Genomic DNA, 12,577 nt, shown 5'->3' with positions numbered 1-12,577 from the left:
ATTCCATCACACACCTACTCCCCACACTGCTCACAGTGTACTGTTACAGTGTACAGGGACCCCTTCCCACAGCCCCTGGACAGGCACCCCCAGCCCTGGACAGGCACTGAACCCCCAGACACGTACCACCAGTCCATACTCCTCCTTAGGAGCCAGGTGCTGGTCGGTGAGGAGCCGTGCTGCCTGCAGGACTCGGGTGATCCCTTCCATGTGACAAGTCAGACTGAAGCACTTGTGGGCCAGGATCAGCAATTCTGTAACTGAAGAACAAAAGAACTCCAGGTGACTCTCCAGAAGTGATGCCATCCCTGCAGAGGATGCACAACCTCTCCAGGGACAAACAGCAGAACTGCAGGAGAACGTTGAGCTATGATGGTTCCCCTGTGCAATCCTAAGGAGTAACAGTTTCCCTAAGAGTGTTCATTCAGTCTGGGGGAAAGTCTGGGGGTTTTGGATCATTTTCTGAAACATTATTTTATTTCACACACACAAAACTTCCAAGCTCCTCCACCAAAAGCTGACTAGCAGATAAATACATCAGCACCCCACCACCTGCCAGCTCTGCACTGGGAAAAGGAAGGCCACAAGTTTTGCATCTGGGTTTGAAAAACCATTCCATTTCTAACTCTGATTAATATGAAGAAAGTCACAACATCCACCTTCAAAATTTCAGGTCACTTAATGTGATATGACACTTAAATGACACTGATTTACTGTGCACATACTCACCTCAATTACTTTAATATCAAATTAAATTTAATATCAGATTTGAGATGAGTAATGAAGATCTCCCTCAGCATTGCTTCTCCTCTTTGTGCTGTGATTTTAAAGCACACAATGCCACCCTGGTTACACCAAGTATGATTTGCCATTTACTCACTGCATGACAGTTCCCCACGTGGGACAGAGGCAATTTTATCCAGTAACTTCATGCCAACCAAGGTGTGATCCTGGCACAGTTTGGCAAGCTCCAGGAATGCCTGGCTCTCCACTGCAGGGTTCAGAACCTGCTTCTGTCCTGTGGCCAGAGAGAATCACATCACTGCTGCTGACTGTTCAGGATAGAACAATTCTTATTTTTTATTATTAACAAAAAATTCCCAAACAAACCAATCTGACTCCATCCAGGCTGACTGAAGACTTGGGACTACAATCCTAAAGACAATTTTGATGTTATTTCTTTGCCAGTTCAACTGAATGCAATCCTACTGAACAACCGCATTGTTGTATTTCTCATTTCACAAAGTAAAAAAAAAGAAAGGTAAAAACCCTCTGGCCTTTTTTTAAAAAATATTAAATTCACATTCATGAAAAATAAAACCTTAACTACTGCAACACCACAGTGTACACAAAACAACAATAAATTAACATTTGTATAAAACGTTCCCCAAGGGCTGCCCAAACTGACTGTAATTAGCACTCTGGTATCTCGAGAGCAAGGGCTGTTTTTCACACACAAACACCACACTCAGAGACAAACCCACCACAATCCAAGCCCGAGGCCATTCCCACCTTTGCCCTCTGCGGGTGCCAGCAGCTCCTGGGTGATCTGCTCTGCCAGCAGCTGTGCCACAGCGCCGGGCTGCAGCCCCTGGCAGGCGATGAAGGCCTGTGCCCTGCGGCCCCGCTCGGGCCCGCGCCCCGCCAGGATGGCCCGCAGCACCTGCTCGGGGGCCTGCGCCGACATCTCGCTGAAGGAGCAGCCCAGTTCCTGGGAGACACACGGGCACTCAGCAAATCCCAGCCCAGAACATCCCTGACCTGCAGGACATCGTCCTGACCACCTTCCCCAGGCAGGACGTGCAGTCCCGCACTCCCCGAGCTGTCGCCAGGGACAGAGGGGATTTCTTGAACCAAATATAAACCTTAACACCTTAACAATATTTCCTCCCAAACAAGGAATTGTGTTCTACTTATGAGTCTCCTTTTCCTCTCCTCTACATACCACAAACTCCCAGTGAAAGAGAGAAACCAGATTTCACATTTGGAAGGGCAGTGGGTGAGGCTCTGGGTGAGGCTCTGCTGTAACATCATAGCTTCACCAAATTACAAATTAATCAAAAACTGTATCTCAGAAACACGTTGATTGACCCTTAATTCAAAAGTGTGGACATCCAGGTACAGGCCAGAAGGATATGGATGGGATAACAGGGAGCAAGGCAGCCACATGACTAATTCTTCTTAGCAGCTCAAACCTGAAGCGCTCACTCTGAACATTCAAGGCATGAAAAATTCTGTAGGAAAATCTAAGAACCTCTGTGACAAGGATGATGCCAATATTTTCCCTGCCTGGTCAGAGCACGTGGGACTGCTGAGCCACTGCAGGCCCTGGGGAAAGGCTGCCCCTGCACTGCACTCTGTGCTGAACCCCAAGGGAGTTGCTGCCCTGTGTGCTCCAGTCTGAGGGATTCAGGGGGACAGCTCCCAGCAAGGGCCTGAGGCAAAGTGCTGGGGCAGCAGCATGTGCTGGGAAGGTCATCAAAAGGGCACAGCAGAGAGCCCCAGGCTGAACTGGGGCTCAGTGGGGTCAGGGCAGGGCCTGGGGCAGAGCCCCTTTCACACACAGCCCATGTGCCCAGGGTGGTACCTTGGAGAGCTCGTACAGGCACAGGACCTGCCTGCAGTAGTTCCTGCCGTGCACACACTCCTCTGTGAGAGCCTTCAGACTGGCCACCACCTCATCTGCTGGACAGGCAGCCACCAGGTGTGTCCAGTCTTCTAAGCTGGAGGCTGGAAACAAAAAAAAAAAGGAACCATAAGGTTTTAGGGTACAAACAATATGACAGAAGAGAAATAAGCCAAAATATGCACACTAATATCTCAGATATAAAATTCCTAGGCATAAGATTATATAAGGGTTCAGCAGACTTTCTGATGGCTTAGGATTCACTGACTCCATGTCTGTTCAGCTTTGCACATGTCAGTGTTAGTTCCAGCTGACAGTTTCTCACTCTGGCTTCATAAACATGCAGAGAACTTTATAAATAAACACTCTCAGCCTTAGCCTTGCTATTAATAAATACTAAACCCTTTATAATGCACAAAGAAGTCAGAGAAATCTATTACTTGAAGAATATCCCTGTTTTCAGCTCCAGAAATATTTCCTAGATGCGTATTCCAAAAGCAGGAACAGAGATGAAGTTTCAGTGGTGCTTTACCATTACTGGGAACTGAAATGAAAGGTTCAGGGACCATGGAAGCTGCACACAGAAACACCCTGCCTGAAGCACACAGAGGCAATGAGCACTGCAAGGCTTCAAATTCCTTCCACGAGAGGATTTACCAGCCAAGAAGAGAAACCACTGTCACAAACACCTATTTCCTGCAGAAATCCGGGGGAAATGAGCAGTGTTCCGAGGGAGGAAGAAGTCAGTGGCAGGTGAGCAGGGGATGAGCAGTGCAGGGCTGAGGGAAGGAGGTACTCACGGCCTGGGGCTCTGCCCTCCCGGGGTGCCTCGGCCGCGCTCGGGCTGTGTCCGTGCTCCGCCAGCAGAGCCTGAATGTCGGGGTGCAGCTCGTCCAGCCCAGCCTGCCCCGAGGCCAGGGCCCTGCAGTGCAGCACCAGAGCCAGGTCCCTGTGGCAGCACTGGAAGTACCTGCAGACCCTGCTGGCCTCGTGCACGCTGCCCTCGTCCAGCAGGGCCCCCACCAGCCCCCACAGCGCCGCCTCCTCCGCGCCAGCCGGGGCCTGCCGGGGCTCCAGAGCCACCGCCCCCAGCTCCAGGGACTGGGGAGAGTTCAGAGCGGGCAGCCTGGAGAAGGAGAACTCCCTGGCCAGGCTGTCAAAGGACAGGTCCCTGCTGGCCACGGCAGGGGAGGGACACGGGGACCGCTCCGAGCCCTCGGCCCGGGACATTTCCCGTGCGATCCGACAGATCCACATCTGCTTCTCCACTTCTTCCAGCTGCTGCAGGGACACCGAGGCATCCTTGGCCAGCCAGTGGCCAGCCAGGGTGAGCAGCAGGTGTCTCTCCATAATGCTGGTTACCCCCTCCTCCCCTGAGGATTCCAACACCGAGTTTGCCTGATCGAGGAAAAAACTGGCTGCAGCTTGGCTGGAGATGGAATGTTTCAGGAAGGTGTCGTTGCACTTCTTCCAGAACTCAGCTCTGGTCTGGGTTTGATGCCACTGTCCAACCTCTCTTAAACGATGCAGATCTCTCAGAACCTGTAAAATTCACAGAGGTTTTAAACAATCCCGTTTCCAAGGAAGAAAACTCACATTGAAACACAGAATTTGGGCAAGTGTCTCAATATGCAACAAGTCACAGAATTCCAGGACGGTTTGAGGTGGAAGGGACCTTAAATATCATCTCATTCCACCCTCTGTCGTAGGCAGGGATGGGCAAATCCATCTATTTTTCTCCCAAAAATAACACTGATTGCACAGCAAGTAAATAATGGTGAAGAGGAAGGACAGCTGTACTGCCCTTTGCAGCCCAGCACTTACAGCCAACAAGTTTTGTGCTCTTGCACTTAAAATAAAGTGATTTAAAGGAATGTCTGTGTTTCAGGAGGGATGAGAGGTTGCATCCTCGCCCCTGGCAGCCCCAGGAGGATGGAGGTGCCCATCACCACTGGACTGCACTGTACCTCCTGTGTGACCACGCTGTCCACCGGCAGCTCGGCCAGCGCCGCGACCTCCCGGGCCAGGCAGAACATCCCCTTCTCCTGCAGCTGCTCCAGGATGGCCCTGCACTCCCTCTGGAATGTCTCCAGGCTGCAGCTCGTCAGGATGGAGCGGTTCATGGATATGGAGGAATCCTTCAGGCTCTCACTGAGGGCACAGAGTTTCTTCACGTAAGGGCCTGGTTTGAGAGGATAAACAACAAAAGGCAGCTGGTTTCAAACCTGAGGGACTCTGCTGCTGCCCTCAGTGTCCAGCCCTGCCAGAGGGCAAAGGATTCACAGGGGAACATGTATTTACCATCCAGGAGGAGATTTTCTGCTGCAGCAAAGAGCTGTAGGAGCTTTCCCAGCTCATAGTCCGTCCTGCACTGCTGCATCATCAGCTCCAGAAGGAACAGTGCCTGTGACTCCAGCCATGGCACAGGGAACTGGGGGGCTGCTGGTTCTTCTTCTGTTTTGAGCTGTGCAGGTAAAGATTTTTAAGTTCTGGGGTTTATTACAAATATATTCTGCATTTTGGTGGGAATGGCACTGGGAATGGAAGGTGTACCAGATCTGTCTCCTTAGGGAACAATGACCTGCCATTCCCAAGGGAGCACTGATCCATTACTGATCTGAAAATAGTGACTTTTACAGCAGGGTGACCACCAGGGACTCCTGATGCTCAAGGAAGAGAGAAAAGAAGGATCAGAAATGGACAGATTAAATAAATTGCTGGGTAAATAATCCCTATCACTGCTGGATCCTTTACAGCACATCTGCTTATGAAGGGAAAGGGTTAGGGTCAGAGCTCAGAGCTGGCCTGGGCCTGAATTCCAGGAGGGAAAACCACAAATGACATGGAATGTTTGTCACCAACATATTCAGGAAACTAGAAAATTGTGCAGGAAAGGGAAGAACTGATTTGTGAAAACATCTGTCTGTGACAGACAAGGAACAGGGGGTGAAACCTCTGGTCCTCCTAAACCAACTGCTCCACCAGGGTTTGGTCAAGTGTGAAATTCAGATCCCTGAGTCACCTTCCAATACCAGAACTGCAGCAATACCACAGACTTTTCTGAACCTTTCAAGAGATATTCCCTGTAAGTCACTGGTTTATCAGTTCAGTATTGACTTGCCCTGGTCAACAGAGAATAGAGAATATCCCACAAATAATTCAATTATTTGAATTATTCCTTACTCACTACAAGTAATTCAATTTACCAGCAGTAGTCAGTGCCAACCCTCGAGCAGTGAACTGCTCACACCAGGAGGGTGACATTGTATTTCACTCTGCCCACAGCAATTTAAATCAAAATCATTCAGGAAAATGAATTGTGAGTTTTGTCAAAAACATTTTTTCAACTGTCAGCAATGAAAAGAATGTGGTGAAACCTGCTGCTTTCCAATCACTCCATGCACACCCCTTTCCACTACTCTCACATGTGACACTGGATGCCCCTCACTTCCAATAAAGGCAGACCCAGGCAGTGACATTCAGAGAAAATTAATTTCCTTACCTTTGAGAGACTTTCCTGAAACTTGTCCAGTTTGGTTTTAGCTTCATTGTACTTTTTCCAGTTCATACACAGTTCGTACATCTCCAGGATGTGCAGTAAAGGGGAATCCTTTAAGACACAAAACCAGGTTATAATTATTTTCTAAAAGTACCTCAATAAATGTAGAATTTGTCTTCCTTAGTACCAAAATAGTAAAGCTCTAATGTATTAAAATTGCAGGCAAAATTGATGTATGATCTGCAAATCTGTGGTACTTGGAAGAATTTCCATTCCAAGATTTTCTTCCTTGACTGGGATTCCAGTGGATAACCCAGGTTATCCCAGAGGGGGATTTACAGGTCACCTCCTCCTCCAGATGGTTTGAGAAACACCCAAATACGCCCCCAGAAACACATTCCCTCACCTTCAAAAACAGCTGGAAGCCATTTAGAAGTGTTTTACTTTTCTGCTTCCTTAAGAAGACTTTCCAGATAACTGAGAGGTCCTGCAGGTCCCACTGGTGGTTTTCTGCTGAGCTCTGGATGTGCTTTGTTGCCTCAGCTCTGGTGGCAACATCCACAGAGGTGATGATCCAAACACAGAGGCAGGGAATGATGTCTCCATCCTGGGAATGCCAAAAGTGGTGGGTTTATATACCACCTCATTAGAAATCACTTGGTGAAACGTGTCATACTATTCACAATCACTACAAAACCAGAAAAAAGCAGCTTTTAATGCAACTGCACGTCTACCACTGCTCAGAACTGTGCCCAGCCCCCAGTTCTCACTGCTCATTTCTGCAGGACAGTGACTCCAGGGGTACTCACAGGGACACAGGCAGCCAGCACACTGAGCACAGGGGCCTGTGCCCTCAGCCCTGCAGCCAGGAGGTGCTGGCAGGGGCTGGGGCTCCCCTGGCACTGCAGCAGCACCTGGAACAGACTCTCTGCAGCTCTGCCCTGGGCCACAGCTCTGCCCTCAGGACACAGGAACTTCCCCAGGGCCAGCACCAGGTGATCTTGTAAGGGGGGAGGGAAATCCTGAAGGATGGAAATGACCTGGGAAAACACAACCAAACCCACCTCTGCAGTGAGATCCACAGAGAGGGAGGGGAAGGAAGACTGAAGCATTAAATACACAAAGACAAACATTCTTCAAATCCATTTTTAAAACATTCTACAAATTCAGCTTTTTAGAACAATTTCAGAGACGTAGAGAGGAAAAAGGGTTCTGTAGCTGTGAATGATTCTAATAAAATATTGAAGTCCATCCTGTTCTGTGAAACTAAAATGCCTCCTAGAGACACTCAGTTCTGCCATGTCTCTTGTACTGCCCACAACAGAGCATGAAAAGCCTCTAGTGAGGTGCTTTTGCATGATTATCTATTTTTCTTTTCCAGACAACAACAAAGAGATCCAAGTTAAAACCCCAGACCTCCTAACTATTGTCTTACCTGGAATTTTACAGTTAGCTTCTGCACATTTCCCAAATTGCTTTTATGTATTGTTAATATTTCATTAAATTTTTAAATCATGTTCAACACCGAAAATGGAAGATTTGGATTTGCAAAAGTTTAAGTATCTTAACACAAAAATCAATTTGAGTTTTGAAAGGAAAGACGAGTGGCTTTATTAAAGCTTCCACTGAACATCTCACAATTCTCCAATAAAAACAAAGCACTAACTAAATGATTTTAAATTAAATTTACAATCAGTATGAGCATGTAATAACTCTAACTAAATTAAAAATGAAAATTAAATCCCTTCTTGACAAACGTCCAATTCATGTCAAAGAGACACTCAAATAACTCCTCCCTGAAAATTGTCTCCATGCTGATTAATACAATCACAAATGATTTTTCCAACAAGGGGGCTTTTTCTAATTTTTTTCCTTTCATAGCTCACTTCCATGCTCTCAGACCCATGTTACTGGATCTGCTGGACAGGCAGTTCCCTCTGCAGCAAATTCCCTTTCCTTGTGTCAGCTTTTCACACACCAAGAGGAGAGAAGAGCAGCCAAGCTGGGAAGTGTGGCTGCAGGGGAAGGGCTGTCACAGCCAGGGGGATTGACATCCAAGAGCTAAATCCCTGCAGCTGCTGAGCGTGTCTGCTCACTGCTGCTGTCCCGTGCAGGAGCTGTGTGAGCCTCCCCTGGGCCCAGCTCACCTCCCCAGGCTGGTGGCCGTGCAGGTGGCTCTGCAGCAGGAACTGCAGCCAGTCGCTGGCCCGGGCGCACTCCCGCAGGTAGGACGTGCTCAGCCCCAGGCTGTGCAGCCTGCAGAACTGCATCACCAGGGCCCACTGCCTCCTGGAGTCACTGCACGTCCTGCATGGAATTCGGAGAGCTTCAGCTGTAATAAACTGCAATATTTATCCCAGCTGTTCCTGTACAAACTGACCCTGTGTGAGACCCACTGGCTGCAAAGGGCAGCACCAGCACTCCCAGGGACTTCCCTACAGACTGGGTCACACTCCCCTGTGGAGCTTCCACACTGCACCCTGAGGACATTCCCACCCACCCAGGCAGGGACACAGCCCTGTCTTGTGTCTTTAATATTATCAAATGGCAAAATTCAGTGCTCACCCAGCACAACCCTCTAAATCACACTGTTCTCACCTCTTTATTCCCTGCTGCTCAACTGCATCCCAGAAGGCTTCTTCCAAGGAGGGAAGAACTGCTGCTGCTGCTGCTTTTTCACCATCAGCCAATTTTGTTAACTTTTCAACTGTTTAAAAGAACATATTACTACTGCTGAGATGCTATTTGGGATCTGAGTAAGGGCAGTATTTTCAAAAGCACCAGTGATTTCCTAGTTGGAACAATGACACCTGTGGACCTGGAGTGAGGAATTCAACTAAAATTATCCCCAGGATAAATTAAATTTCCCTACAGCTTTGAACACCCAATTTCACTGCTGTAATACAGTTTTCAAACATGAAAGAGAAAAGAGATTTGGTAACAGACTTTGTTTAACTCTCTATTATATTATTACAACATTAGGCTGAATCTCACTAAACATTACAGATCCTTAGGCGGCTGTGGCACTGCCTATTAGATCCTAATGCAGTTCTGAATCCATGATTTATTATATGTTATATAAGTCTTCCTGCCTTGACATGACAGGTTCAAAATGCACCTTCAAAATTAGTAAAAAACAGGAATAAAAGAAGAACAAAATCCTTAGATGCTTTTCCTGCATTCCTGAGCCATCAGTCACCATCTTCCCATCCCTCTCTGCTGCCTTTCCCAAAAAACCCACAGCACTCTATTTCAAACCAGACAAAAGACACCCTTACCCAAAGAGTCTCTGATCTGACTGTGATGAGATTCCTCATTTCTAGTTCTGTAGCTGAAAATCATGTTTGCAACTTTAAGGTCCACCCTGAGCTTGAGGCTGTCGAGGCCCAGCAGTTCCAGAAAACACACACAGGCTGCTCCGACTGCAGGGGCTCCAAAGGAGGACAGGGCTAAAACATGGGCCTCCTTCCCTGCCTGCTGGATCCTGGGACAAAAGGAACACACAGCATTGTTTTGTACATTGGTTTGGAACCAATTTCCAACAGGAATATTCCCCAAGCAAACCAGCATCTACAAAGTTTATGTGAAAGGTAATTACAAAGCAAAAATTTCATATTTATAAGAAATGTAGGTATGACAACAAAGCCTAACAAAAGAGAAACTCATCTGGTCAGAAATGATGAAGAGGAACAAACAGTGACTAACACACCAACCAGACATTCCAGAAAAAGTGATTTGTTCTGATGTAACTCCTACCAATTTTGAATTTACTTAATAGTAAATTTAATACATGGAAGATGTGTAATCTGACTGTGTCCTTTTGAACTCCTGATTTTGAAGCTTCAGCCAGAAAATTTAATTCCATCAACCTCCAGTACATTTTTGCCTTATTAATTTAACTAAAGAAGTGTCACCCTTTGGAAATGTCAAAGAAAAGGGGCATCTTTTCCCTACAAAGTGGTCCAGGGGCTCAGGTTCCTAAAAGAAGAGCCCACCCGTGTTTGATAAAAGTGGAACATTTCCCATTCCTTGCTTGCCTTGTGCAGATTGTATTTAGGTAATTCAGAACAAAGCTCACCTCCACCCAGGTGATATTTCTGCCCTACTCAGTGCTGGGCTGAACAGACTCCAGGACACCCAAACTTTCACTGCTCACCACTCGTTTGCTGCCGGGGAGGATCAACGTTCCCCCACGTGCTCGACTCTAACTTCTAAAGAACTCTCTGTCAGCCTGGAGGAGACTTACAGCTGTTTGGGGGTTTTGCTCTTCGCCAGCTGCTGCACCAGGAACGTCCCGAAGGCGAAGGAGGGCCGCCCGTGGTGCAGGTACCAGAGGAAGTGCAGGCTCTCCAGCACGGCGTGCCTGCGCACCAGCGCGGGGGCAGAGAAGTGGGGCAGCTCACTGGGGGCATCTGGGGAGAGCAGCAGCAGCAGCATGAGCTGACTAACGGTTGAATTAAACACCAAAAAATGGCTTTTAGCTACAAGACATGACATGACAATCAAATCCCTTTCCTCTGCTCCTAGTTCAGACCTCGGCATATCCAAATCCCACTGAAATTCCACCTCTCAGTGGAAAATCAGAACTCTGGATCCCTTCTGACACCCTCAGCTTGCTTTCAAAAGGAGACATTGCTTTTCTATCTTATATTTAGAAAAAAATCTGCCTGTGAAGATCTTAATGTAAAAAGGTAACTTATCTGGGATTTCAGTTTAAAACACAAATCTAGTAAATGACACTATTTTTTTGGTGAAAGAAATGGCCTTTTGAGTCACTTTACCAGCCAAATCATTCCACTGGAAGGTATTTTTTTCTAGGCCAGGAAAGCATTTAAACCTCGACAAGGAGCATACCTGATGCAGCAAGAGTGTTTGTTGACTGCCAGCCAAATAATTTCGAGGGATCAAAGGGAACTAATGACTGAAAAATTAAAAACAAAATACATTGAGGCAGCTTAAAAATTTCCCATCCTTTAACTCTCAGTTCTATTTCTCTTATACTGTTGAAAACATTTTAAAATTTAAATATTTTCATTTCTGCAATATTAAACAACTTTCTCACTGAACACTGCAAGAATATCCCTCCCTGACATTGCAGGGCTGCTCGAGTTAAACACTGCAGACTCACAGCATTTACACACCACTTTAAAATTACACTGTTCAGAATGAAGCCATAAACTTAAGCTCCAAACTAAGGATTCCAAGGAAACATGGCCCCCACCCTCCAGGCTTTAGCTGAAACAAGCTTCTCTTTACTTTTCTCCTGCCAAAAAGCACTTTGGTACCTGAAGAAGGTGGTAGAGAGAGATGTCAGGTGGCAAAATTCCATGAGCAGTACAGGAGGGAAAGAGAGCAGCCTTGAGTTTGGGGTAAGGGGTCAAGGCCATTTTTAAGAGCTGTGGATCAACTTTCTTTAGGGGTTTTTCTGTATCTTCATTCTGAAGAACCTATATTGCAAGGAAGCAAAGTTAATTAATTAAGAAGAAACTGCACTAAGATAATACCAGAACAATTTTTGAATGTGCCAAACTCCCTCAGGGGAATTTGACACGCAGTGACAACAGAGAAGTATAATTTTTTTCCTGTAAAATGCTTTTAAGTTGTATCAGACACATCTGCAACAGCACCTGGTGTTTCAGGTGACTGTGCTGTGTATCAAAACACCCTCTGTGTCAGTAAATTCTGTTCCAACACGTGGCTCACTGAGCATTTTTCTATTAAAAGCAGAACTCCTGGTTGCAGAGGAGCTGCTGAGGGATGTGGTGCCCCCCCCAGTACCTGGTCGATGCCCCCAGGGCAGTACATGGTGGTGGCCAGGGCCAGCAGGGTCCTGCCCTCCAGCAGGATGCTGCTCACACTGGCCTGGTTGCTGGGAATCAGGATCTGAGCGTTTGCCAGACTCGCCTGGAAAATCATCCTTGGATCTTAACAGGAAAAAAAGTGAGATTTAGTTTCAAGCAAATCCAGTATTAAATCATTAATCACACATTACAACTGTTCTCCAACTACGAAAAATCCTGAATTTTCTACCTTTTGTTGTTAATACTGGTCTTTCTCAATTTACTTACAAATACAGATAGGTTAATCTGAATTTTACCAAGTTTCCCCCAGTTTCAAACCACAGTTTTGCCTACACGGATTGACTGGGATTGAGCCCCACAGTTAAACACTGAGTTGGTTCAATACTTCATCCTACACTGATCACACTTTCTAAAAAAAGCTTCACTTGGGCTTATTTCTATCTTTTGTTAATGTGTGACTCCGCAAAAGATGAAATGTTTAAAATGTGCAATGAGTCAAGGGCACAAATTCTGATTTGCAATGACAATAACAAGAAAAAGCAGAGATATAATCCAAGGGCAGAGAAGTCAAATGCACCAGAAGGACTAGAGAAAGGTTTCATTTTAGTGAGATGTGCATTTTCTTATGAATCCTCCTTCTGATCAACCTGT

At 46.6% G+C, this 12,577-nt stretch overlaps 1 protein-coding gene across 1 annotated transcript in view; it reads right to left on the bottom strand.

Annotated features, from left to right (window-relative positions):
* Window positions 1–12,577, bottom strand: part of SPG11 (SPG11 vesicle trafficking associated, spatacsin) — a 29,701-nt gene that overhangs the window by 4,546 nt on the left and 12,578 nt on the right. Inside the window, exons 19-35 of the mRNA XM_027733919.2 lie at window positions 11,904–12,049; window positions 11,411–11,572; window positions 10,980–11,046; window positions 10,372–10,537; window positions 9,404–9,609; window positions 8,724–8,832; window positions 8,273–8,432; window positions 6,935–7,165; window positions 6,532–6,732; window positions 6,129–6,236; window positions 4,928–5,090; window positions 4,594–4,808; window positions 3,427–4,168; window positions 2,588–2,730; window positions 1,513–1,711; window positions 881–1,018; window positions 127–260 (exon numbers count right to left, since the gene is read on the bottom strand). Of these exons, the coding sequence (XP_027589720.2) occupies window positions 127–260; window positions 881–1,018; window positions 1,513–1,711; window positions 2,588–2,730; window positions 3,427–4,168; window positions 4,594–4,808; window positions 4,928–5,090; window positions 6,129–6,236; window positions 6,532–6,732; window positions 6,935–7,165; window positions 8,273–8,432; window positions 8,724–8,832; window positions 9,404–9,609; window positions 10,372–10,537; window positions 10,980–11,046; window positions 11,411–11,572; window positions 11,904–12,049 (3,290 nt within the window). The remainder of the gene's footprint in view (window positions 1–126; window positions 261–880; window positions 1,019–1,512; window positions 1,712–2,587; window positions 2,731–3,426; window positions 4,169–4,593; window positions 4,809–4,927; window positions 5,091–6,128; window positions 6,237–6,531; window positions 6,733–6,934; window positions 7,166–8,272; window positions 8,433–8,723; window positions 8,833–9,403; window positions 9,610–10,371; window positions 10,538–10,979; window positions 11,047–11,410; window positions 11,573–11,903; window positions 12,050–12,577) is intronic.

This window comes from Pipra filicauda, unplaced genomic scaffold, assembly GCF_003945595.2.
Source record: "Pipra filicauda isolate LSUMZ 115617 unplaced genomic scaffold, ASM394559v2 scaffold406_size631624_pilon, whole genome shotgun sequence".
Classification (NCBI taxonomy): Eukaryota; Metazoa; Chordata; class Aves; order Passeriformes; family Pipridae; genus Pipra; species Pipra filicauda.
This window is presented reverse-complemented; position numbering and strand designations above follow the sequence as displayed.